The sequence below is a fragment of the Geotrypetes seraphini genome, chromosome 6 (assembly GCF_902459505.1).
Source record: "Geotrypetes seraphini chromosome 6, aGeoSer1.1, whole genome shotgun sequence".
NCBI lineage: Eukaryota > Metazoa > Chordata > Amphibia > Gymnophiona > Dermophiidae > Geotrypetes > Geotrypetes seraphini.
Genome location: NC_047089.1, coordinates 125,239,107 through 125,266,821, shown reverse-complemented (window position 1 = coordinate 125,266,821; position 27,715 = coordinate 125,239,107). Strand labels below are relative to the sequence as shown.

The 27,715-nt window shown below is 43.7% G+C and overlaps 1 protein-coding gene across 1 annotated transcript in view; it reads right to left on the bottom strand.

Moving 5' to 3' along the window:
• The window catches only part of NALCN (sodium leak channel, non-selective), a 1,129,711-nt gene that overhangs the window by 309,321 nt on the left and 792,675 nt on the right, over positions 1-27,715 (bottom strand). Inside the window, exons 24-26 of the mRNA XM_033948885.1 lie at positions 24,488-24,608; positions 16,124-16,255; positions 7,859-8,026 (exon numbers count right to left, since the gene is read on the bottom strand). Coding sequence (XP_033804776.1) covers positions 7,859-8,026; positions 16,124-16,255; positions 24,488-24,608 — 421 coding nt within the window. The remainder of the gene's footprint in view (positions 1-7,858; positions 8,027-16,123; positions 16,256-24,487; positions 24,609-27,715) is intronic.

Genomic DNA, 27,715 nt, shown 5'->3' with positions numbered 1-27,715 from the left:
ACTACCGCTTCTTTCCAACATTTGGGAGGGAGCCAGTGACTAAACTGCAGGAAATCAGTTTATAAATGATAGGACCAAGAACAGGGAATAGGTGTTTTAGTAGTGAGGGGGAATCGAATCTGAAGAGGAACCCTTGGAATTCAAACCTGCTAGATATCTGCATAAGTTGTTCAAAGACGGAATGTTAAATTTGGAGCATTTAGAAACTGTTATTTTATGGGGTTCCGCTTCTTCATCATGATTAGAAGTTTGAAGTTGAACAAACCGTCTTATTTTTTCTCTCTTTTCCCTAAAGACAAGTTTTGTGCAGTGAGCTTGCACTTTCCATTGGATATTTTTTTTTTTTGGGGGGGGAGGGGTTGTAATTAGTCAATGATCTTAGAATAGTAAAGAGGGCTGAAGAATTTCTTGCTTTTGCGATGCGAGTCAAATAGTATTTTTTCTTTGCTTGATTTATTATGTATTTAAAGTAGAATCCTTGGGTTTTAAATTTGTTCAGGTTATTGATAGATTTATTTTTGCACTATTTCTGCTTGAGGGATCTTAGCTGCTTTTTAATTAAAGTTAGTTCAGCATTATACCAGGTTTTTAAAAAGTTTTTTTGGATGGGATTGTTCTTGTTTAGAACGGGGTCAGATTGCCAAGAAGGCTAGTGATGGCATCGTCCCAAAGAGATAATTGATAATCTATTGGGATGTTATTAAGTTCTTCAGGTTTAAGAGTTAGAGAGGAAACAGTTAGGGGATGACAGACCTCTGTAATAGATTTTGGCAGATACTGGATTGTGATCATAAAATGATCAGACCCAGGGACAGGGAGTTTAGAGGGGAAAGAAAAGCAGAGACTTTGAAATTCAGGAATGATGACTGCATTTAATGAATAGCTACCTATATGTGTAGGGCAATTTATTAAAGAAGCTAAGTGTAGATCCATGAAAAATTCTTGAAATTCTGCTGTGAAAGAATTGTTCCTATCATCAAAATGGATATTAATGTCCCCTAGAATCATAAAATTTGAACTGGAGGAGGCAAAGTCTAGCAAAATAGACTGAAGCAAGGTGGTGTTGTCTTTGTTTATCGGATGGGGGGGGCATAAAGAAGAAGAAGATCTGTCTGAGGGGAACTGTTAATTTTACACTGTAAAAACTCTATCTGGGCATGTGCAGGAGAATACTCAAGGTCTGTTATTAGGAAGTCTATGTAGATCACAGCCAGACTTCCTCCTCTTTTACCATGGCAGTGGTTAAAACTAAACAAGAAATTATTAGGACAGCTATATTAAAGATAGGCCTCATCTCCTTTATTTAACCAAGTTTCAGAGATGCATAAGTTTGTGGTCAATGATTACGTCTTTTAAGAAATGATGTTTGTTCCTAATAGATCTAGTATTAATTAATCCTATATTTAAAGGATTGAAATGAGGCTGGTTAGTCGAATAACATATAAGAGGGATCTTATACAATGAGCGAGAAGGAATAATTTAATTACGTCCTGGTGGTCTATTTCCCCAAAGGACTGGTATATTTTAGTCTGGTGAACTAGTAGAATTTATGGACTGCATTGGGAAAATTAGTGACGCTAGAATCACAAAAAAAAAATTGAGCTGACAGCTATAGGGAAGGCTTGACTGCTTACGCACTTCAGTCACGCACAAAGGAGCGCATTAGGGAGGCCTCAACTAAAGTCTATGGGGGTGCAGTATATCATTTGCATTGAATGTGAATGGACTGAATCATCCAATAAAAAGAAAAAAGGTTTTACAGTATCTTGCCAGAACTAAAGCAAACATCTTATTTTTACAGGAAACACATTTGAATGGTAAAGAATCAGAAAAGTTAATTGGTGGCTGGGTGAAGGAGTGTTGTTATGTACCTGCTCAAAAAAAGAAGGATAGGCCATCTTATTCAGGAAAGGTTTAGATTTTGATACTGATAAACAAATTTGTGATGTAGATGTTAAGGTTGGTGATGTCAGTATGTCTTTAGTAAATGTTTATGCACCAGTAATTCCAAATAACATTTTTTTTAACAGAAATTACAAATGCATATAATAATTATGGTAGGAGATTTTAATCAAGAGGTAGATCCTTTATTGGATAGATATCCCAGATTAAGATTCAGTGGTTCTCATAAATATGTATAAGATCTAATAAATAATGGAAGTTTAGTAGACATTTAAACCCTGATTCTATACAGGGTGTCTAAAGGGTGCCTAAGCCCTAGCTAACGCTGAGCAGGACTTAGGCATCCAAATTAAGTGGTTAATGAGCCATTTAAGGGTCTTAATGAGCAATAATTAACATATGGACATCCAAAGGATGTGGATGTCACTTTGTAGGTGCCGCCACAATTTCATGGACATCCATTGGGAAAACTCATGCCTAACGGAATAGGCGTGGGTGTGGTTTAAATATGGGTGTCCTTTGATTCATTTATATAATGCTGAGCGACCTTGGGCATCCATCTCATGCCTACATTGTAGGCGAATGAAAACCAGATCTACTTTTCAGCAAAGTTTGGGCTTCAGATAGACCCAAGTTCTATGAATGAAACTTAGGCACAGTTTGGATGTCCTTAATGTGATCTACTAAATAGCTCTCTGGGTTTTTATTTTTGTTTTATTAATCTCTAAATACATTTAATAAGGCACAACATAAACAGGGCACATCAAAACAGATATATTGTATGCAAAACCTTCTATTTTTGTGGACAAACAGCAATGCTATTTGCTAATTAGAGAAAAAGATCCATTAACTGAAGCATAGCGCATGAAAAACACAGCTTTAGGTTTCTTGCTAAAAAGCTACCCTTTTTTATGACTAAACAGTGTTCCAATCCGCTCATTCTTGAAAGCAAAGAAAGCAAATGAAAAAATATATAGATTGCATACATAACTTCATTTGCAAACGCTTAAAAACAGAAAAAAACAGATACAGACCTTAGCATGACTTCTACTTCATTGCACATGGAGGTGTGCAGCTGTACAATGCTGACCTCATTGTGAGATCATCAAGGTACACTTGCAAGGTAGAATGCCACAATAAAAATATGTGTTGGGGGGAAAAAATTTTTTTGGGGGGGAACAAATAAATAAATTAATTGGTATAATATACAGCCCTCCTTCACAGACAGAAGTGGATAGAAATTTAATAGTAGACATTCAGAATATAGCTGTACAAGGGGAAGTATTACTAATAGATGATTTTAGCATGCCAGATGTTGATTGGGGTATCCCTATTGTAGGGTCTTCTAGAAGTAAGGAGATTCTGGATTCTCTATAAGGAGAACTGTTCCAGCAGTTGGTAATGGAACCCATGCAGAATGAGGCAATACTGAACTTAATGCTTACAAATGGGGAAAGAGGAGAAGAAGGCCACTTTAGTTTTCAAAAGTAGTAGATCAGAAAGTAAGGAAAAAGAGGTTAACTTTCATATACTACAAAAGATTGCAGAAAGGGAAGACAGGCAAAAATACCTGGAGAAGTTAAGAGAGGCTGGTCGAGTAGTTAGGAAAGCAAAGATGCAAATGGAAGAAAAAAATAGTTGATATGGTAAAATGGTAGAAAAATACATTTTTTAGATACTGTATTAGTGATAGGAAGAAGTGCAAAAGTGGCAATGTGAGACTCACAGGTGAAGAGGAGAAATATGTAGAAGCTGATAAAGATAAGGCTGAATTGTTTAACAAATATTTCTGTTCTGTGTTCACAGCTGAAGTACCGGGAGTAGGACTGTAGAAGACAAACATAAATAGGGATGGAGGTGTGGTAGACCCTGATCAATTTTCAGAGGATTGCATTTGTGAAGAGCTAGCTAAAGTTGGACAAAGTGATAAGGCTGGATGGTGTACATGTGATTGTACTGAGGGAACTTAGGAAAGTTCTGGCAGCTCTGCTGGATGACCTTTTCAATGCTTCTCTAGAGTCAGGAGTGGTAACAAAGAGGACTGGAGAAGGGCAAATGTGGTCCCTCTTCACAAAAGGAAGAAGTAGGGAGCTACAGGCCAGTAAGTCTGACATCTGTGGTAAGTAAAGTAATGGAAATGCTTTTAAAACAAAGAATAATGACAATTCTGAAATCAAGTGGATTACATGACCTGAGGCAGACAGAGGCAGGTCTTGTCAGACAAATCTAATCAATTTCTTTGACTGAGTGACCAGAGAATTAGGCAGAGGGAATGCACTAGATGAGATGTATTTATATTTTAACAAAGCCTTTGACAGTGTTCCACACAGTTGTCTAATAAATAAACTGAGTGCCCTTGGTATGGGCTCCAAAGTGATGGACTGGGTCAGTAACTGGTTGAGTGGAGGGCGACAGAGTAGTGGTCAATGGAGATCATTCTGAGGAAAGGGCTGTTACCAGTGGTGTGCCTCTAGGTTCGGTTCTTGGGCCTGTAATTTTTAACATTTTTGTAAGGGATATTGCTGAAGGGCTATTATGTAAGATTTGCTTCTTTGCAGATGATACCAAAATCTGCAATAGAGCAGACCACCCATGATGGGGTAAATAACATGAGGAAGGACCTAGTGAATTTTGAAGAATGATCTGAAATTTGGCAGCTAAGATTTAATGCTAAGAAATGCAAGGCCATGCATTTGGGCTGCAAAAAACATGGAATGGAACAGTTTAGGGGGAGAACTTTTGTGCACAAAAGAGGAGTGGGACATGGGCGTAATAGTATGTGATGATCTTAAGGTGGTCATACAAGTTGAGATGGCAAAAGCTAGAAGGATGCTAGGGTGTATAGGGAGAGGTATGGCCAGTAGGAAAAAGAAGGCACTGATGCCCCTGTATAAGACTCTGGTGATACCTCATTTAGAATATTGTATACAATTCTGGAGACAGCACCTTCAAAAAGATATAAACAGGATGGAGTCGGTCCAGAGGAAGGCTACTAAAATAGCCAGTGGTCTTCAACATAATGCATATAGGGACAGGCTTAAAGATCTGAATATATAAACTTTGGAGGAAATCCAATTTTATTTCTTTGGCTCAATTTTCTCTGGGATAGTCTTACTTATACTTATATAAGAGTATGTCTATAAACTTTTTAAACATACTTTACCACCCCTCTTCAAATGGTTTCAGTTTTATATGAACCTCAATGACACCACTCAAAGCTCAAGCCTATCATTGCTTTAAGCTTTATGTGCCTAACCATCATTGGTTCACTTCTTAATTTAATTATAAATACTTTTCTGATTTAATATTACTTTGGAAGAAAGGCAGGAGAGGGGAGATATGATAGAGACTTTTAAATACCTAGATGGCATAAATGTGCAAGAGGTGAGTCGCTTTCATTTGAAAGAAAGCTCTGGAATGAGAGCTCTGGTATGTAGCTAACACAAAAAGTTTGTTTTTGCTGCTAAGACGCTACACAAGCTCCATTTTATACTCTGGCCATCTGTTGAGTGGATTCCTAAGGACTTCTGATGCAGGCTCTGTAGCTGAAACACAGTCTGTGTCAGGTCCAGTTTCATGTTCCACTTCATATGGTTGTTAATAAAGCATTTTTTTGATTTGAAAGTCTGGTCTTCTCTGCTTCTTTTTTGTATTCAACCTGTAGATGCTCTGCAAGCACTGCCTGGTTCTGAGAGCTGTAAAAGAATGCTTTAGAAAAACAATCTGGAGGAATTTGATGCTAATTAAAGGTATAACCCTTGTACTATTTTGGTCACAGGTAATAAGGGGCTACCTTCAATGGGAAAAACTGAGCCTCCCGTAGGTCACCTGGAATGGTCACTTTTACTGTAACTATGCTCTCCTGGAGCTGTCAAAAACTCAACTCATCTTCAGCTGGGAAGCTGCCTAGAACTTCTGGAGTTTCTGTTGCTGAGGTCTGGAGTGGGCCCCTTTTGACTGCTGGGATGGTTAGGCAAAGGAGTGTACCTCTGCCTTTAAGAGTAATAGGTCCTCGTTTGGTTCCTGCCTGAATACCTCCAAGAAGTGGAGGCTGCAGAAGGAGTGAGCTAACATAGATACATGATGGCAGATAAAGGCCAAATGGCCCATTTAGTCTTCCCATTTGCAGTAACCATTATATAGAAATACAGAAACATGACGGCAGATAAAGGCCAAATGGCCCATCTAGTCTGCCCATCCGCAGTAACCAAAACACAGAGTTTTCATCATCTGTATCTGGATGTCATGCAAAAGCACTGTCACGGCTTACTTAGGGGGAGTCTCTTAATCAAGGACTTTCAAAACAGTAGCTTTGGGCTTGTCCTCAACTTCCTCTGGTTCTACTTCAGACAGGAACAACCAGAGTCAGACTCAACATAGTGCTCTTCTTGATAAAGCTGTCTTGTGTCTCCTCAGGTGACTAGACTGCTGTTAACTCGGAGCATGAGTGCCAAGTGACAGGTCCTGACCTGAACACCGGACAGCTTCCTCGCCCAATAAGCTGGAGAGAAGCACCACCTCTTCCGAGGCTGATGGCAGCTCCTTCCTAGGCACCAGTGTTGCTGCACAGGCAGACAAGGCATGGGCCTACAGGATTGGCTGGGGCAGAGTCGAGGCTGGCATCAATGGTCCTTGAAGCTTCAGCATCATGCCAGGCCAAAATCAGCTCCAACTCTTCCTGCGGCATGGCCTGGAACTGTTCCTTGGAGACAGGCATTGGTAAAATTGGGGCTGGTATTGGTTCCATGATAGTCTGTGTAAGTGTCAGTGCCAAAATGGAATGCTTGTTGCCTCAGCAGTTAGAAGACTGGCACATTGACACTGACTCCATGGGAAGGAGACTTCTGCTTCGGTATTGGAAGTACTGACACCATGCTTTGAAGGGGACTGATGTTGGTGCTTCTTTGCCTTTACTCAATGCACATCAGGGTTCTTTGCCTTTACTCAATGCACATCAGGGTTCCTGAGTGTTGATGAGGATTATGTTAAATTCAGGCATGTCCTTGGTGTTGGATCTATGGGGCTTTACCGATGTCTAATATCAAGGCAGGGAGTGACCTTCTCAATTCTTGTGCACTCCCAGTATCCGATGCAGTTTCTCCAGTCATGGGATTAATGGATTGGTCTTAAAAGTGTCAAAAAAATTTCTTGGGCAGGGCCTCTCTCTTAGTTTGTCCTTGTCTCATTTTTAAACAGAGAACACAATATGAGGCTTTCTGGTCAGGGTCTAGGTACGAAAGGCATCCGCTTTGGTGGCCCATCCCAGATATGACTCTCTTGTACCTAGAGCACCATCTGAAACCACAGGGAGTTTTCTTTGACATTGAGGGGAAAACAAATGGATTAATTGTGGAAGATGAAAAAAATCTCTTCACTATAAAATAGAGAAGTTCCTTAACCAGTGCTCGAACGTATGGGGGCCTCAGAAACTGCAAAGACAAAACAAAAAAAAAACCCCAAACACAACTAAACTTGCTGAAAACTAAAACAAATTAAGGGGGAAGGGAAAAAAAGAAGGGAAGGGAAGGGAGTAAAAAAGAAATATAAGAAAAACCCGAATATCGCGAGGGAAGGCACTCTAAGATTAAGAAAGTTTGACATGTTGAGAAAAGCGCACTGAATGTGACCTTTCTGCTTTGTAGAAAAATAAAGACTGCTGGTCCTTCCTGCTCATGCTGGGTAGGAAGGCACTCACATATGCACAGTGCAATGCTGCCACAGGCTTCTTAAAATCACAGAACACTGGGTAACGTCCAAGCTGGGCTCCTTTGGATGACATTGCCTATATGTGAGAAACAATGTCCTGCTTGTCCTCGGAGAACTTTATTTTTTCACAAAATCATTAATTCTTCATATCTATAATAAAAAAAACTCTATATTTGATTATTTCTGTATGTAGCTTTAGTATTTAAACATCTGTCAAAACCTGAAACAAAAAGTAAAATATTCTACATACCAAAAAGATTTCCTTGAAGCCACTGAACAATTCTCTTACAACTTTCCTCATCTGAGGCACTAGTTTGAAAATCCGAAGAGGTCTGAGACATCGCAGAACCATCAGAAGTTGAGCACCAGATTTAGCAGGGACATTCTGGGGCATCCAGCATAGGAAGATCAAACTTACCTTGATTTAAAGAAATAAAATATTGTTTTGTATTTATGTTTAAACCACATCTAAGGCCTCAGAAAATATGACTAGTGATTTCTGAGAGAAAGAAGAAGCTTATAGGAAGTGTGAAAAAATGTGAAGGATGTGATTTTATACAGCATTTGTTATATAGCATTTTTCACTTGTAAAGCATGTTATATGAATGGGGCATACATATGTAAAACATAGAAGGAAGAATGGAAGTCGATATTCAGTGTTAGTTAACCAGGCAGGAGAGGTTCCTATCTGGCTAATTAGTGCTGTGCAGCTCAGATGTTGGCATTTACAGCAATAAACTGGAGAATGCCACTGAATATCAGTTCTGATTATCAAAGGTGGTCCGGCAAGAGTCAGAGCACACCAAGGATTTATCCGGGTACCACCCGGATAATATTCTGTGCTGGTGACCAGGTAACTAACTAGGCAAGTAATGCTATCCTAACTATGACCAGTTAGTTATCTGGATGCAGGCTCTCAATATCGGCCGACCCAGAAAATTTCTTGTAGCTCAGATAGACCTGGATATTCATTGCCAGTAGCTAGATTTGTTGGCATGAAATACCTAGTTCTAATACAGCCCTCTGTGTCTAAATCACACCCTTTAAAAATGCTGACCACATTGGGCGAAGGCGATCGGAGCCGCGTGGAAGCAGCGGCAGTGAGAGGAGGAGACAAGTCAGGGGAGCCAGAGAGAGGAGACAGGGCTCGGAGACCAGCTACAGCACCTGAGAGGAGCGGGTAGCGGCGAGAGGAGGCTCCGCCCACCCCCACCTCATCAGCGCAGCGTCATCACCCAGACTCACCCTTGAAGGAGGGGAGCCGCGGCGCGAAGGCGATCGGAGCCGCATGGAAGCAGCGGCAGTGAGAGGAGGAGACAAGTCAGGGGAGCCAGAGAGAGGAGACAGGGCTCGGAGACCAGCTACAGCACCTGAGAGGAGCAGGTAGCGGCGAGAGGAGGCTCCGCCCACCCCCACCTCATCAGCGTAGCGTCATCGCCCAGACTCACCCTTGAAGGAGGGGAGCCACGGCGCGAAGGCGATCGGAGCCGCGTGGAAGCAGCGGCAGTGAGAGGAGGAGACAAGTCAGGGGAGCCAGAGAGAGGAGACAGGGCTCGGAGACCAGCTACAGCACCTGAGAGGAGCGGGTAGCGGCGAGAGGAGGCTCCGCCCACCCCCACCTCATCAGCGCAGCGTCATCGCCCAGACTCACCCTTGAAGGAGGGGAGCCAACGGCGCATAGCCGTTCGGCGCGTGGCGAAGGCGAGCGGAAAAGACGCTCGCCTTAGCGAGAGCGCCTTTGCGAAGGGCCTTAAGAAGGGCAGGCCGGGACACTACATCCAAGGACTCCAAGAAAGGAAGACAGCAAGGTAAGGAAGTATACACATACACGCACACACACAAGCGAAAAGGAAAGCAAACACAGAAAAGAAGGAAGGAGTAGGCCCAGGAAGGACCACACATCGAAGGAACGACAGGCAAGAAAGGTACTGAAAAATAGAAGCAAGGGCAGAAGACAGGATAGAAGCAGGCCAAGAAGGTAGCGCACACTCATACACAGAGACAGCAGTAACAAGCTCAGCAGGACAAGAAAAGGCGGACTCAAGAGAGAACACGAGCTAAAGGAGAAGGCAGCCACAGAGGGCAAGCAAGAGGCGAATAGCACACGCGCATAAGTAAAAGGAAGCGGAAGACGAAGAAGGTAAGAAAGAGCCAGGCACAGGAGTAATCACACTAGCAAGGAGCAACAGGACTCCTAGAGAGCGGACAAATATGGAAGCGGAAGGAACCCGAAGGATGAGCTTCCCAGTGTACTGCACGGACTGCCACATGTACGACTACCTCCCCTCTGGGCGGCAGTCATATGTGTGCGGACGATGTCAGGAACTGGAGAGCTTGAAGAACGAAGTCAGTTGTCTGAAGCTCAGGATCCAGGAGCTGGAGGGACTCTACATCTCAGAAGCCCCCTTCCAGACAGCCGAAGACCCCATGAGAGAGAGGTGCATCGAGGAGCAAGTCAGGGAGCTCGAGAAGTTCATCGAGGATGCCTACAGGAAAGTGGAAGAACAGGTGCACGGAAATGATGAAGACACACAGAGCAGAAGACAAGAAACTTCTGACATCAAGGTAGAGGATACCCACGGAGGAACCTTGCTGGAAGAAAAGAAGAACACCAAAGACACAGACCTGCGACCGAAACGTAGGCTGAAAGAAGGGAAATCTGCAATCCTGGTGGGAGACTCAATCCTGAGGCACGTCGACAGTCACATAGCAGGAGGGAGAGAGGATCGGCTAGTGACCTGTCTCCCAGGAGCAAGGACATCGTTGACAAGATTGAAAGAATCCTGGTGGGGGCAGAGACGGAAGAGACAGCAGTGATAGTCCACGTCGGAACGAATGATGTCACCAGGAGAGACTACAGCAAGAATGCACTGACTGAACAGTTCAAGATCTTAGGAAGGAAACTGAAAATGAGGACCCAGAGGATAGCCTTCTCAGAGATCCTGCCAGTGCCGAGGGCAGAAACGAAGAGGCAGACGGAGCTACAATCAATTAATGCATGGATGAGAAGATGGTGTGAGGAAGAGGGTTTCCTTTTCATAAGGAACTGGACAACATTCTGGGGAAAGAACAAGCTTTTCAAGAAGGATGGTCTACACCTGAGCAAGGCGGGAACTAGACAACTAGCAAATAACGTCAGAAGAGCGATAGAACAAGCTTTAAACTAAGTAGAAGGGGAAAGCCGACAGTCGACCTGGTATCGACGGTTCGAGAAACAGTATCCAGTGAAGGTACTGAGGGGGAATATTGCGGGGAAGACACAAGTGGCAAGCAACTGACTATGAACATTCAAGGGAGTCAGACGAAGCGAGAGGGGGACAGGATGAACATACTACAAGGGGAAGTCAAAATGGGACTGGATAATGAGAAGGAACAAGAGGAGGACAATAGGAACACGACAAAAGGGGAAGGCAATAGGAATCTACCACAAAGAGAAGACAAAAGAGGCAATACTCAGGAGTTGACAGGTCAGGAAGGGGACAGAATGAAGAATGGAATGCAAGGGAAAATAGCGAGGAAGGGAAAATGCCAGGACTTGAACTGCATGTATACTAATGCAAGGAGCCTGAAGAACAAAATGGGGGAACTAGAAGTCATGGCCAATGAGGAGAGACTAGACATCATAGGGATCACGGAAACTTGGTGGAACGAGGAAAACAAATGGGACATAGTACTGCCAGAATACAAACTCTACCGAAAAGACAGGACTTACCAGAAAGGAGAAGGAATAGCACTATACATAAGGGACACCATTCACTCATCCACTCTGGACACAGCAGTAACAAATGCCCAACTGGAGTCATTGTGGGCCAAAGTACCAGGAAGCAACGGATCCGAGATAAAGATGGGACTGTTCTACCGTCCACCTGGGCAAACCGAAGCCGAGGATACAGAAATGGTAGCCGAACTGAGAAGGGAATGCAAAAACCCAAACACCATAGTTATGGGAGATTTCAACTACCCTGGGATAGACTGGTGTCTTGGAAATTCAAAATGTGCAAGGGAAACGGAGTTCCTGGAAGCTGTTCAGGACAGCTTCATGGAACAACTTGTCGAGGCACCAACGAGAGGATCAGCGATTCTGGATCTGATCCTCAATGGGCTGAAAGGACCTGCAAAGGGAGTGGAGGTCGTGGGACCACTAGGAACCAGTGACCACAACATGATTCAGTTCAAAGTGCAAATAGGATTACCTAAGGGAAAGAGAACCAAGGCAACAACGTTTAACTTCAAGAAAGGGAACTATGATGCCATGAGAGAAATGGTGAGAAAGAAGCTCAGAAACAGCTCCAAGGAAACGTGGACTGTGGAGCAAGCCTGGTCCCTATTCAAGGACACAGTAAACAAGGCGCAAAACCTATATATACCAAGATTTAGGAAAGGATCCAAAAAGAATCAGACGAAGGACCCTGCATGGATAACCAGTGAAGTAAAGAAAGTGATAGGAGACAAGAAAAAATCATTTCGGAAGTGGAAAAAAGACAAAGCCGAAGGAAATTGGAGAGAGCACAGGCAGTATCAAAAACAATGTCACCGAGTAGTCAGGAAAGCCAAGAAAGAGTATGAGGAGAGACTGGCCAACGAAGCAAGAAATTTCAAACCATTTTTCCGATATGTGAAAGGGAAACAGCCAGCGCGGGAGGAGGTGGGACCCCTGGATGAGGGTGACCGGAAGGGAGTGGTGAAAGAGGAAAAAGAGGTGGCCGGTAGGCTAAACGAGTTCTTCTCGTCGGTCTTTACAATAGAAGACACATCCAGTGTGCCAGAACCAGAAAAAATCTTCAGGGGAGATCAAGAGGGGAAATTATCATGCATGGAGGTAAGCCTCGAAGACGTTTTCAGGCAGATAGATAGATAGATTAAAAACTGACAAAGCTCCGGGCCCAGACGGGATCCACCCGAGAATACTGAAAGAGCTCAGAGATGAAACAGAAGAGTTACTGCGGCATATTTGCAACCTGTCCTTGAGAACAGGGGTAATCCCGGAGGACTGGAAGATAGTGAATGTTACACCGATCTTCAAGAAAGGATCGAGAGGCGACCCGGGAAACTACAGACCGGTGAGCTTAACCTCTGTTCCGGGGAAGATGGCCGAATCACTGATCAGGGAAGGTATCAATGAGCATATAGAAAAAAATAATCTGATGAGATCAAGCCAGCATGGTTTCTGTAAAGGCGATCATGCCAGACGAATCTACTGCATTTCTTTGAGGGGATAAGTAAACAATTGGACCAAGGTGACCCCGTAGACATCGTATATCTAGATTTCCAAAAAGCCTTCGACAAGATGCCCCATGAACGCCTACTGAAGAAACTGTGGAGTCACGGGGTGGAAGGGGACGTGCACAGATGGATCAAAAATTGGCTGGCGGACAGGAAGCAGAGGGTAGGAGTAAAGGGGCACTACTCTGACTGGATAGGGGTCACAAGCTGAGCAGGTGTCCTCCAGCTGCATTGCTACCACTAGGGGGTGGAATATTTTCAGTCGCTAAGGACAGGTATGTTCCCTGGAGTCCTGCAGAACTTGCCTGTCCCTCACAATTGAAAAATGTGACAGTAAAACAGCACCCTCTATTGGTGAGACTGTGGGTGGAGGACTCCTGCTCAGCTTAGAGGGAACAGTGGACAAGTGGTGTTCCGCAGGGGTCAGTGCTGGGACCACTGTTGTTCAATATATTTATTAATGATCTAGAAACAGGGACAAAGTGCGAAGTTATCAAGTTTGCGGATGACACAAAACTCTCCAGAACGGTCAGAACTGTTGAGGAATGCAAAGACCTGCAGAGCGACCTGAACAAACTGAGTGAGTGGGCAAAAAAATGGCAGATGAGCTTCAATGTGGAGAAATGCAAGGTCTTGCACATAGGGAAGGGGAACTCCAGGTACAGCTATACGATGGGAGGGCGGGTACTCGGGGAAGGCAGCCAAGAAAAAGATCTGGGGGTATTGGTGGATAACACAATGAAGCCGGAGGCGCAATGTGCAGCGGCCTCAAAAAAAGCGAGCAGAATGCTGGGCATTATCAAAAAGGGTATCACTACCAGAACGAAGGAAGTTATCCTGCCACTGTATCGAGCAATGGTGCGCCCACATCTGGAATACTGCGTCCGATACTGGTCGCCATACCTCAAGAAGGACATGGCAATACTCGAGAGGGTCCAGAGGAGAGCAACGAGGATGATAAAGGGTATGGAGAACCTCTCATATGCCGAACGGTTAGACAGGCTGGGGCTCTTTACCCTGGAAAAGCGGAGACTGAGAGGGGACATGATGCAGACTTATAAAATCATGAAAGGCATAGAGAAGGTGGAGAGGGACAGATTCTTTAAACTAGCAGGGGCAACTAAAACAAGAGGTCACTCAGAAAAACTGAGGGGAGACAGATTCAAAACGAATGCAAGAAAGTTCTTCTTCACTCAACGGGTGGTAGACACCTGGAACGCGCTTCCCGGAGAGGTGATAAGCCAGAGTACAATTCTGGGGTTCAAAAAGGGACTGGATGACTTCCTGGAAGCGAAGGGAATAACGGGGTACAGATAGAGGTTTACCTCACAGGACACTGAGCAAATAGGGTATGGACTTTTTAGGTTAGGTAGGGAACATTTTCAGGTCATGGACCTGGAGGGCTGCCACGGGAGCGGACTGCCGGGCGCGATGGACCCCTGGTCTGACCTGGCAGAGGCAATGCTTATGTTCTTATGTAGGCTGGATATTGTCATCCTAATATTAATTGATGCCTGCATAGGTCTTCCCAAAAGCATAGGTTGAGTTGAGCTGGGGTGGAATGGTGATACATGAATATTTTGTAAAATACTCAGACACACACCAAAGAGTGGAAATGTCCAAAGAAGACTGGTGAACTCAGATGTATTGCATAAAAATCCTTTATTTCTTCAAAACAGTGATTCAATGACTCGACATTAACATGTTTCGGCCAGAATGGCCTGCCTCAGGAGTCTTGCAAATCATGCAATGAAGTTAAAAACAAGTTCACATAAAAGCGTTTATCCAATGATCCATAGGCAGCTAAAACAATTGAGAACTACGTGCTGGAAACTAAAGCTCCATCACTTTAGTTTCCAGCATGGAGTTCTCAATTGTTTTAGCTGCCTATGCATCATTGGATAAACACTTTTATGTGAACTTGTTTTTAACTTCACTGCGTGATTTGCAAGACTCCTGAGACAGGCCATTCTGGCCGAAACATGTACATGTCGAGTCATTGAATCACTGTTTTGAAGAAATAAAGGATTATTATGCAATACATCTGAGTTCACCAGTCTTCTTTGGATATTTCCACTCTTTGGTGTGTGCTTGTGTTTTTGTGGATTTGATTCTCCTGTGTTATACCATCCGTAAAATATTCAGATACACTAAAAAGTGGCAATTTTATAATTGGACTTCTCCATTTATAATACAATGCAATATTTCCTATATCTGTTAAACACCTATCAAGTTCTATGCAGACCACAGACCTAAGAAGAACAGACAGTTCCTGGGAAGCTAACAAAGACAAAACATATAAAATGTAATTAAACCTTAAAAAAATTATCTAAAAAAGTCTTGAAAGTTTCCTAAAGTACAGATAATTTTGTGTTTCTCTGATATAAATAGGAAGCACATTCCAAATCCTAGGGGTTTGGTGTGCAAAACTCGCTATAAACTGTATTAATTTATTAATTATGAAGGGTTTAGAAAATGTAATAAAGTATCTCAAAGACTTCTATTTATTATTGGCATCTGAATCCAATCAGCTAAACACAATGCCCAAACTTCTCCCCTAACTACACCTACTTTTCAGGTAGATGCCTACTCAAAAATTCATTTTTTTTTTAAATTGTTTTTTTAATGACGCTGTTCAATTAACAGTGCTGACTGAACCAATTAAAAAATTAAGTTAGGTGCCTAGATCGGCTAGGCATGCCGATCTAGGCGCCTAATGGCTGACACTATATAGAATCAGGGCCATTGTTTCCAATGGAAAAATTACCCTAGAAATGATTGCAAATTTGTGCTTGTAATTTTTCATTAGGCAGTAATGAATGGAAAACTTCATGCATTAAAATCACCCATGGGATTTGTAAGACAACACCAAGACTGATTTTTGCTCCCACAAACTTTTTGTTAAAGCTTCACATGGTTTAATCAGGAGTATTAAACTCATGAAATATACTGCAAGAAATCAAATCAGGTGACTTTGCTGTCCTAGACTTTTATTTCACTATATCTAATATAGGGGTCCTTTTACTAAGGTGTGCTAACCTTTTTAGCGTGCATTAAATATTACAGCGCACTAAACGTTAACACGTCCAGAGACTATAATGGACGCGTTAGCGTTTAGCATGCCTTAGTAAAAGGACCCCCAAATTCTTTTAGCACATATAAAGTTAAAACATTTGAGATGTCACATAACTGGAAGTGATCTAATGTTAGAAAAATAAGACAACTACAAATACCGTTAGATAACAGTAAAATAAAAGATGCAATAAAAATTTACTAAGATGTCACAACTTACAAGATATATAAAAATGTCCATTACACCTCCAAAATCTCGTATGACTGCTGTTGGAGTGAAAAATAGACCATCTGCCATTATCTTCAGATTAAGCTCAATGCTCATGAATATCACAAATACATATTCAGCAATCTGAAATGCAAGGCCAAAATCTGTGAATTAATTGCATGCAATATATAATTTATTATATGATTATATAATGTACATCTTTTGATAGAGTAATAATAGGCATTGCTACAGGGTAGCAATGCTACCCCTCAAATATTGGCTTGCTACCCCAGTTTCAGCTACCAGATTGGACCCATGGTAGCTGTTTATCTACCTGATTCGATGACTTAATCAGTGATGCATTGATACTGCTCCCATGGTCAGAGCAGTCCACAAAAGACTCATCATGGCCAGTGTGGGGACTTGAGCATCTGCACATGCACCAATTCCATTCCCTCTGAACTTTTTATTTCAGAGGACGTAGGACACAGCAGGCCTTGAGCATGCACTGATATTCATAGCCCCATGCCTCCCATGAAGCATATATTTTTTAGATGCACTAGTATTGTCCCAGAGGGATAAAGGAATGGAGGAGGGAATGGAAGATGTTGAGCATATGAAGTGAGGGGAGGAGGGAACAAAAGATGCTGAGCCCTTGGGAAGGAAGGGAGGAGGGAAAGGAAGATGTTAAATACCTTGGGGGAGTGAGGGGAGGAAGGAATGGGAGATGCTAAATACATCAGGGAGAGATTTGGAGAGGAGGGAATTGGAGATGCTGAGTACCTTTGGGGAGGGGGAGAAGGGAACTGTAGATGCTGAATACCTTGGAGTGGTGATGGGGAAGATACTAGATTCTTCAGGGAGGAGAGGGAAAGAGAGAGCTGCTTGGCACCCTTCGGAGAAAGGGAAGGGGAGATGCTGAACTCTGAGGGGGTAAGAAATTAAATGGAGCTGGACTTGTGATACACCATACCTTGAGGAGGGTGCATGGTTAAAGATATACCTAGGATGTAGCTACCTGTGAGACAGCCCTGGACTCACTGCTGCCACCGTTTTGTAGCAGAAAATATGTCTAATGAAATGTAATCTCCTGTATCTGTGGGATTAGTCTCTTTCTAAGAGCTTAAAAATCTAGCAGCTTTTATTGCAACAGCAGGAGATGACATCCTCATTAAATATGCCTCCTGCTGCTGCTGAGCCTGAATATTGTGGTGAGGAATTAGCTTCAGACCATGTCTGGGAGGGTAGTGATGGAGGTAAAGAGTCAAATGGGAAGGAGGTCAAAAAAGCCTGTACCAGGTGGGTGAGTAGATGCATAGACGTAAAAAGGGAGAGGGAAGAGTGTATGGTGGAATGGAATAAGCAAGAAAGACACTCTTGTGTCTGGAAGGCATAGGAAAAGATTAAGAAGGAGATGGGACTGAGACAGGGCAAACAGAATGTGGAGATGGTACTGGGAAGAAGTTGAAAGAGGAGCAATAGGAAGCTGGGCAGAAGATATGAGAAATATGAACAGAGGGCCTAGATTCAGGAGGGTTGGGAGACAGAAAAGGGACTGAGGCTGGTGAGGGTATAAGAGGAAGGTAGAAGAGGGCTTGGGGGTGATATGTACAGAAGATGGAAATGGTGAATGATGGATTGAGTGAAAGACTGGGAAAGGAAAGGCAAAGAGGGGGGCAGTGTGAGGGTTTGGGAGAGATGAGAGTGGGAGATGGAAAGCTAGTACGTATGAAGTGAAAAGAGAGAAACTGAAGACTGGAGGATGAAAGATGGGAAAAATGGAGAAAAAAACCTGAGTGGAGAAGCATAAAAGAAATGGCCATAAAAAAAGATGAAAGGAAAGATCATTGTTGAATGTAAAGAAAGAAGGGAAGAAGACAAGAGAAGAGTGTGGAAAGGAGATACTGAAAAAAGAATTTATAAGATGACTGACACAAGTGACAAAAAGACTAGGATCAGCCCAATTAGAAAACAAAATGCCCACAACAAAGTAGGAACAAAATAAAAACCTATTTAATACTTTATAAAGTCTAGAATGTGTCTACTTTGAGAAATATATATTTTTACTATTTTTGCATTTTGTAGAGTATAGGAGAAAATATACTTCTGTTTCTCTTGTACCAGAATTGCTTATAGAGACTAGCTTCTTTTAGGAGAGAGGGTGTCCATTTCAGTTTTTATCTGCATGTTTTTTTGTAGGGCTCAATTTTGCTTAAAATTTTAATTGAAATTAATCACATAATTAAAGGCGGGGCATATTCAGCAGTCCATTGGGGGGGGGGGCACATAGGAGGAGACTGCGGGGGTCACACAGTTCTTCTCCTTCCTCCCCACATTAGATATCATAGCTTTGCTGGTGGGGATGCTGAAGCCCTGCCAAGTCAAAGAAATCCACTGCCAAAGCCATCTCCTTCCTCCTTGTGCTGCCTCAAAAATGAGGAAATCAATGGGTTGCCTCCAGCCGCTGATGCCAGCACTTCCTAAGTATGCCCAGTTCATGCACAAATTGAGTATGTTTGGGGAGTGCAAGTGTTGGTGGATGGAGGTATGCCACTGACTTACATGCTCCTGAGGCGGTATGAGGAGTGCAGGTATGACTCAAGCAGCAGATTTATTTGGCTGACTGAGCTTCAGCTATCCCACCAACCAATGAACAGGTACTGCAGCTTTGGAGAAGGCCAGAGCCCAAAGAGAGGGGGCCAAGCCTCCCAGGGCCCCCTTCCCCAAGTCTGCCCCCAGGTCCAAATTCAGTCTCCCTTTCTATCTCTCCTCTATCCAAGTTTTCAACTTTATTTTTAACTTAACATCCTGTTTATCAAAAAGAATTGCCTAAGTGACTTACAGTCTAAATTTGTTTGGAGAGGTGTGTGAAAACAAGACAAGACAGAGGGGAAGTAGGTAGAACTACAAAAATTAGGAAAGTGTGTGGGGGAGATTATAAGAAGATGGGCTCTGCTTTCTGAGCATCTGAGAGCATTAGTTAAAGGGAACACTGGGAACTCTAAATAGCTATAGGCATTGGAAAAGAGATGTTTTGAGGTCCGACTTAAATTTGGACAGGGAAGACTGGAGTCTAAGATAAGGTGGCAGCATGAAACATAGTATCCGCTATCCCCTACCCCCTGGCCCAACTTCCTCCCTCTACTCCCCTGGTCCAACTCTCTCTCCCCCTCCCTCCTCAAATCCAAATTCCTTTTTCCCTCTGCCTCCAGGTCAAACTCCCTCCCTCTTTCCCTCCCCCAGCCCCCTTCCTCCCAGGTCCAGGCCCCTCCCCCTCCCTCTAATCCCAGGTCTAACTCTCTCTCCTCCTCCAGCCTATAACCCCAACTCTCTCTCTCTACCAGCTCCAGCTTTTTCTCTCTTCCCCCTCACCCCAGCCCCCAGGTCTAACTCTCTCGCTTTTTCTTCCCCCTCCTCTTAGCCCCCTAGTTCAACTCTCTCTTTCTTCCCCTTCCCTACATCCCTGAACCCCAACTCTCTCTCTCTCCTCCTCTCCCTAGTACCCAGGTCCAACTCCCTCTTTCTTCCCTCTCTCCCAGCCCCCAGTTCTAAATCTCTTTCTCTTCCCCCTCCCCCTAGCCCCAGGTTCAACTCTCTCTTTATTCCCCTTCCCTGCAGCCCCCAGGTCCAACTCTCTCTCTCCCCCTCCCCCTACCACCCAGTTCCAACACACGCTCTCTCCCTATCTCCCCCAGGTCCAACTTTCTCTCTCCTCCCCCTCCCCCTAGCCCCATGGTCCAACTGTTTTTTTCCATAAAAAGCATAGCTCAGATTTACTCCTGGAAATTAGAGTTGTTATGGTGTAGTAAGTTTGCTATTTTCTGAGAGTCTTTTTGCAGGGCTTTGTGTTGTGCAATGGGGCTCTTTTACTAAAGCTGCGTAAAAGTGATCTTAGCAAGCCCTTACATTGAGTCTTTCCTGCATGCCAAGGCAGGAAATAGGCTTAAATTCCTATTTCTGGAATTAATGGCCATGCTGTAATTGTGCATTTATTTATTTAATTTGTTCCCTATCCCATTCTCCCCAAAGAGCTCAGAATGGGTTACAGGTTAACATACATAATATACAGTTAACAGGTTACAATTTATCATAGTCCATGGCCATTAAAAATACTACTGCATGAACCCTTATTAGTGCTGCCAGATTCAAGAAAAAAAAATTCGATTCAATTCGATTCAGCCTATTGAATTGGTTTTTCGATTCGATTATCCTGCCCAATTGGGTGGGGGTTTTTTCAAACATCCTGGTGGGTTTATTTTATAGACTCTTCACCCCCTTTGCCTTCTCCTAACCACACTGGCGCTGTGGTGTAAGCAAAATAAACAAACAAAAATGACTTTTCCTCTCTCTGTTAAATCCTAGCTCACGTTTGCGATCTAACACCAGCTCTGGCAGGATACACGTTTCAAATCTGACATATTGTAATCACAAAACAGAAAATAAAATTAGTTTTTCTACCTTTTGTTGTCTGGTCATTATTCAAATTTTGTTGGTCCCAGGCTCTGGTTGTCTTCTGATAACTTGCTTGCCAGAGTCTCCTTTCTTCTTTCTCCATGCTAACCATCCATCTGCCATCTCTGTCCTCCCCTTCCGTTTCCCTTCCCTCCCCAGGAGGTCTGGCATCTTTCCTTTTTTCATCTCCCTCCACAGATCCACCTTTTTTTAACTACCCTTTCATCCAGTATCTCTCCCTCCTTCCCCACCACCCCAGGGTCCACCATCTCTCCCTTGTTTTCCCAACTACCCTCCTATCCAGTATCTCTATCCCCCTCCACACTATCCCTTGTGTCCAACATCTTTCCCTTTCTATTCCTTCCCTCCCTAAATCCCATTGTCCATCATCTCTCTCCCTCTCTTCTATTTTCAGACCCATTATTTCTTTCCCCCCTAAGTCCGGTATATGCATGTCTCTCTGAACCCCCTTCCCTCCCTCCCTCCCTCCGTGTACTTCTACAACAGGGCCCCCCTCCCCTGAAGGTTTGTCCCCCCTGAAGGCCTGCACCCCACTCCTAAAGGCCTGTGCCACCATCCCTGAAGGCCTGTTTCCCCCTTGAAGGCTTGTTCACCCCTTAAAGACCTGTCCCCACCTTAAAGGTCTGCATCCCACCCTTGAAGGCCTGCCTGTCCCCCCTGAAGGCCTGTCCCCCTCTTGAAGGCCTTTCCCCCCCTTTGAAGGCCTGCATCCTCCCCTAAGGCCTGCCTGCCTGCCTGTCTCCCCTTGAAGGTCTACCCCCCTGAAAGCCTGCACCTCTCCTAGAAGACCTGTCCCCCACCTTGAAGGCCTGTCCCCACCGTTGAAGACCTGTCTCCCCCCTTGAAGGCTTGTCCCACATTGAAGGCTTGCATCCCACCCTTGAAGGCCTGTCCCCCCTTGAAGGCCTGTTTTCCCCATTGAAGGCTTGTCCCCCCCTTAAAGGCTTGTCCCCCCCTTAAAGGCCTGCATCCCACCCCTGAAGGCTTGCCTGTCCCCCTTGAAGGCCTGTCCCCTCCCCTTAAAAGCCTGCATCCCATCCCTGAAGGCCTGCCTGCCTGTCCCCCCTGAAGGCCTGTCCCACCCCCCCACCACGAAGGACTGCTCACCCCCCCCCCCCCGGAAGGCCTGCGTGTTCCCCCCGGCCTCCCACTGGTGTCCAGCTTCCCCCCTGGCCTCCCTGCACCATTTACCTTTGAGGAGCAGCCTGCAGACAAGATCGCGGTGCTAGCAATCTTTGCACTGCTTCGGAGCTGTTTCTTCTGCTGCGGTCCCGCCCCTCCACTGACGTCAGAGGCAGGATCGTGGCGGAGGAAACAGCTCTGAAGCAGCGCAAAGATCGCTAGCACCATGATCCTGTCTGCAGACTGCTCCTCAAAGATAAACGGTGCAGGGAGGCTGGGGGGGAAGTGGGAGGACGGAAGCCGGACGCCAGGGGGGAAGCCGACAGCAGCACATTCCGACTGACCCTCCCCTTGGCCCTCTAAAGCAGATGCGGCAGCGGCCGGCCAGCAAGAGCAGCGCTGCCGCTCCTGCTTTAGGGGGCGAGGGGAGACAGTCAGCCGAATTGGGATGCCAATTTTTTTTGGTTTGAATCGATTCGAATCGATTCACCCAAAGTGAATCGGTGAACCGATTCGAAACAGGCAGCACTAACCCTTACACTACCCACTTTATAGATGGTAAGAGCTTACACACTAACATCATGCTAATATAAGAATATAAGAAGTGCCTCTGCTGGGTCAGACCAGAGGTCCATCGTGCCCAGCAGTCCGCTTGCGCGGCGGCCCAACAGGTCCAGGACCTGTGTAGTAGCCTCTATCTATACCCCTATATCCCCTTTTCCTTCAGAAAATTGTCCAATCCTTTCTTGAACCCTAATACCGTACTCTGTCCTATCACGCCCTCTGGAAGCGCCCTCTCGTTCTTGTAGCTTTCGAAAGTTTGAAGAATCTGTCCCTCTCCACTTTCTCTATGCCCTTCATGATCTTATAAGTCTCAATCATATCCCCTCTATTTCTCCTCTTCTCCAGGGAAAAGAGCCCCAGTTTCTCCAGTCTCTCAGTGTATGAAAGGTTTTCCATACCTTTTATCAAACATGTCGCTCTCCTCTGAACTCTCTCGAGTATCGCCATATCCTTCATAAGGTACGGCGACCAATATTGGACACAGTACTCCAGATGCGAACGCACCATCGCTCGATACAATGGCAGGATAGCTTCTTTCGTTCTGGTTGTAATACCCTTCTTGATTATACCTAGCATTCTATTCGCTCTCTTAGCGGCCATTGCGCACTGTGCCGTCGGCTTCATTGTTTTGTCCACAATTACCCCCAAGTCCCTTTCCTGGGTACTCTCACTCAATAACATCCCTCCCATCGTATAGCTGTACCTTGGGTTTCTGCTTCCTACATGCAATACTTTACATTTCTATACACTGAACTTCATCTGCTATCTCGTCGCCCACTCCCCTAGTTTGTTCAGGTCCCTTTGTAATTCTTCGCAGTCCTCTTTAGTCTGAGCACCACTAAATAGTTTAGTGTCGTCTGCAAATTTTATTATTTCGCACTTCGTGTATAAATTTCTATATCATGTATAAATTTATTGAATAGCAGCGATCCGAGAACCGACCCCTGCAGAACACCACTCGTGACCCTCCTCCAGTCCGAGTAATGGCCCTTCATTCCTACCCTCTGCTTCCTTCCCACCAACCAATTTCTGATCCATCTATGTACATCTCCTTCCACCCCCATGGTTCTTTAGTTTCTGAAGTAGGCGTTCATGGGGTACCTTGTCAAAGGCTTTTTGGAAATCTAAATATACGATGTCTATGGGGTCCCCTTTGTCCATCCGTGTGTTAATTCCTTCGAAGAAGTGCAGTAAGTTCGTTATGCACGATCTCCCCTTGCAGAAGCCATGTTGGCTTGTGATTAGAAGTTTATTTCTTTCAAAATGCTGTCTTTTATCAGTATTTCCGCTATTTTCCCTGGAACCGAGGTCAGACTCACCGGTCTGTAGTTCCCCGGGTCACATCTTGATCCCTTTTTAAAGATAGGCGTAACATTGGCTATCTTCCAATCCTCCGGGATCACGGCTGTTTTCAGGGATAGATTGCTAATCAGTTAGCAGGCAGCAGTGCCCCACACGCAGAATTGCACTGTCATACCCACTTTCCACTCCCAAACACGCCCCCTTCACAGAAAATAAAAATTATTTATTTAGTGCACGCAAATTACCAAATTTACCATGGGAAGCATCTGTGTGTACCAAAGTAACCATTTTTAACCTACTGTAAGGGCCCATTAGTGCTTACTGCAGCTTAGCAAAAGGACCCAAAGTGTTTTGCCCTGTTTGAAAGTAGACTGTGTGAAACGGGTCAGGCAAAATAAAAATGCTCAAAACTAGTCTCCACATCCTGCTGTAGAATCACAACATAAATAAAAGCCTATCTGCTTTAAGCAAAGTATCTGGCAATGGAAGGAACCCATGCTGTTCCTAAGGTGATGATCAGAATTTGAATATTTTTTTGTGTGATGAGTTTTAAGGAGATAGCTCCATTGTTGGTGAATATAGAGATTCAAGGTTTATATTGAAATTCTGTATAATCCTGTACAGAATCCAGACTTCACTATCAAATAGAAGAAATTGTTGAATGATGCTATCAGTAATAATGGAGATTTTACTGGGTAGCTGAAATTGGCTGGGATGGCGGGAAGGAGGGAGTGGAAAATGTTTTTTATGCATAGAAGGCCATTGTGTCTTATAAAGGTGGAGCAAGGAGGTAAGTGATGTTTTGGTGAGCATGATACATGGAAATGTTACTTTAGCTTTCACTCCTCATATATAGCTTGTCCCCCTGTTGCCACTCCGAACATTTCTGTCAGTAGACACCACTGGTAATGATACCTGTAATGTAGGTGCATGCATAACTCTTCTGAAAGGTGATTCAAACATCATAGATATACAGGAACAGATTGTAACAACGATCATAACCCAGTCGAGGTATGTAACCAAGCCTAATAAATCACTGTCAAAAGATAGATAAGAAAAATAGTTAGAGCTGATGAAAACAGAGACCATTGTTCAAATAATGCCTTATAATAATTCTGTTTTTATGTTAGATTTAAGCACTTGAACATATGTGGGTACAGGTTTGTTTTTGACTACCCATACTCCGTGGAAAAATGGAACTGAGGAACTACTTGCCTACATCGGGCAGGGAGGCATTTGTGTATGCACGGTGAGGGCTATTGCAAACTTTCTAAATTCTTAAAATGGCGATGCACTTTTAAAGTGTCCATATCGGGGCTCCATGGATGATGTCACCCACATGTGAGAATATGCTGCCTGCTTGTCCTAGGATAAAAAATGTTATGTCTTAGCCCATCACCTTCCACTCTTCCTGAAAATGGTCTCATTATTAGAGATAAAACATTTTTTAAGAACTCTCATTCAAAGTTTTGGGGATCACCTTTAATCTAACTTTACTCTTTGAAACCCACACTGATTTGCTGATAAAGAGGGAATTTTTGTCTCTGCAATTATGCCAGATCAGAAAATATGTTTTAAACTGATCATTTTAAAACCATCTTCAGCTCTTATTTTATCTCAGCCAGACTACTGCAACACTCTATGGGGCTCAATGTTGAAAAAGAAAAACATCCAAAAAGTGGCATAAAGAGTCAGATGGGTGTTTTTCTTGCCAAGCAGTTCCAATTCGCTATTTTGAAGACCTATTTTCTAGATGAATTTCTATGCTTTACATCTGCGGTTTGTCTAAATCTCAAGGGGGAGTTTTAGAGGCGTGGTGAGGACAGGACTAGGGTGGGCTTATAATTTGGACATTTTTCTGGAATCAGAAAAGCACCAAGGGCCTTCAGAATTGGAGACAAACAGGGTAGGACCCGCCACTACACCTTTGAGCTTTCTAACTGTATCTCCTGAATGAACACTGCACTTTTTTGAAGCAATTTCTGCTTAGGAGACATGGTTAGCAAGCTTGTTCATCAATGGGTGTTTTTGAAAATTGTTGTGTGATTGTTTTGTATCATCAGATGACCCTAATACAGGTATTTTACGCCAAAACATGGTCTATGTCAGGTCCTACAATAAACACCTTGTTTGTCTCCAATACTGATGACCTTTGGTGCTTTATTGATCCTAGTTGGATGGAATACTTTGACCCTCTTCTACATTCATTGTTAGATATTTTTTTTTTTTTTTTTTGCTATGATCAAATATTTTAGAATATGTGCAGGGCACAATTTGGAGATTTGGGACTAGACCTATTTTAACCGTGAATAAGTGCCAAAAAGGTGCTCTAACTGGCCAGATGAACACTGGAGAGATGTAAGCCTGACCCCTCCTATCCTCCAAAGATGTAAATGAAACAGTACATACCTGCCTACATGACAGCTTCAGAAGTTCTGGGCAGTCCTAGTAGAACAGCAAGCAGGTTCCTGAAGTAGACTGATAGTCAGTGCAATGGACTGCAGAGAAGGGGACCTGCTTTAACTACTATACTTGTGGTGATGTGTTTGACTCCCATAAAAAAAAACACTCAAAACCTATTGGACCATCATATAGATGGCAACTGCAGGCATAAGAGCTATTGGTGTGGTATACAGTTGGATTCAGTAGGTTTTGGGTGGGTTTTGGAGGGCTTACCACATAATATATGGGGGTTATCTGAAGTTCACTGCAGTGGCCTCTGAGGTGCCCGATTGCTCTACTGGGATGTCTATGTGGACAGTCTACTATAAATGCTGGCAACTCCTACATCCCAGTGGCTTGTTTTGTGCATTTTTTTGGGGGGGGGGGGAAATGTGTTGGGTTTGGGTTTTTTTTTTGTTTAAATGGTTCCAAAAGACAGATTCGCATCTGAAAAATTGCCATTTTCATAAAAACAAGATAGATGTTTTGCAATTTTGAAAATGGGCATGTTTGGTACTGGATTTTTGTGCATCTTCTGCAAATGTCCCCAAAAACCCAATAAATAAAAATATTGGAAATGACCTCCACATGTTTCTTCTTCTATTAAACTAAGAGATACTTGTTCTGTAAGATGAAATATGGAAATTAAAACCATTGTAGATGTTTGAACACTGGTCACTGATTTGTCTCTGTTTTAAGTATTGTCGCGTGCTAAGCCCCTATGTAGGCCTGTAGGTGGCACTAGCAGCAGCTATCTCAGGATCGGGAATGTTTCCCTGGAACCGGAGAACCCTGTCAGGGAGGTTTAGGTTAGGCATAAGCCTAGTGCAACTAATACAGGTGTGTGCCACCATAAGAAGGAAGCACAGGCTCAGTATAAGTTCTGACCACTTGGTCTCAAGTCAGGATAGCCAATTTCTCATGAAAAAGAAAATCAGGAAAAACCCATTCCCTTTTCTCAATTCTTTCATATACCATAAACCATTTTCATGGCATTTGAGCTTCAGCTTTAGATAGCTCAGACCTCTTCACCAGGCCCTTATCATCTTAGGAAACATAGTCCAGTATGTTACAAAACATCCCCAAAAGAAACAAGCAAACCCAGTATACAAGTAAAATACACCATTTTAGGCAATTCTCAAAATGTCCGCCTGCCTTGCAGGTGGAATGTGAAGTTCACATTGGGCAATTTCAAGTCCAAGCTTTTTACAGGCAAAATCCAAACCCTGAATACTCAGAAGTTTACTCTGTGCCAGTTGGCTTAGCATGGCTGGGCAAAAATGGTGGTATACACATAAGAAAAACATTTTTAAAAAAATGTTCAGGTTAAACACAGCTTTTTATTTTTCCCTCCACAGCACCTAGCTGAGCCTTATAGCCACTTATCTCTCAGCCTCTGAGAGAGGGAGGGGAAAAGCCCTCTCCTTTTTTCTCTTTCTCTGTTTTCAAGTCTCTATCACCACAAAAGGAAAAAAATAAATCTAAACAAACAAAACAACAATTCTTAATGCAATTCCTCTTGAAACTATGGTCCTACTTCCATGCTTACTTGAGGCTCCATGAGTACCACCGGCTCCTACAGGGTGTTCATTTCTTCCACTCCTGCTGGCCCCTCAGGAATTTGAAGCAATTGCTGCTCTCCCTCTTCAGCCATCTCCACTTCACTGCCAGCACATGTTTCCAGTGGCCTGTTCCATTCCT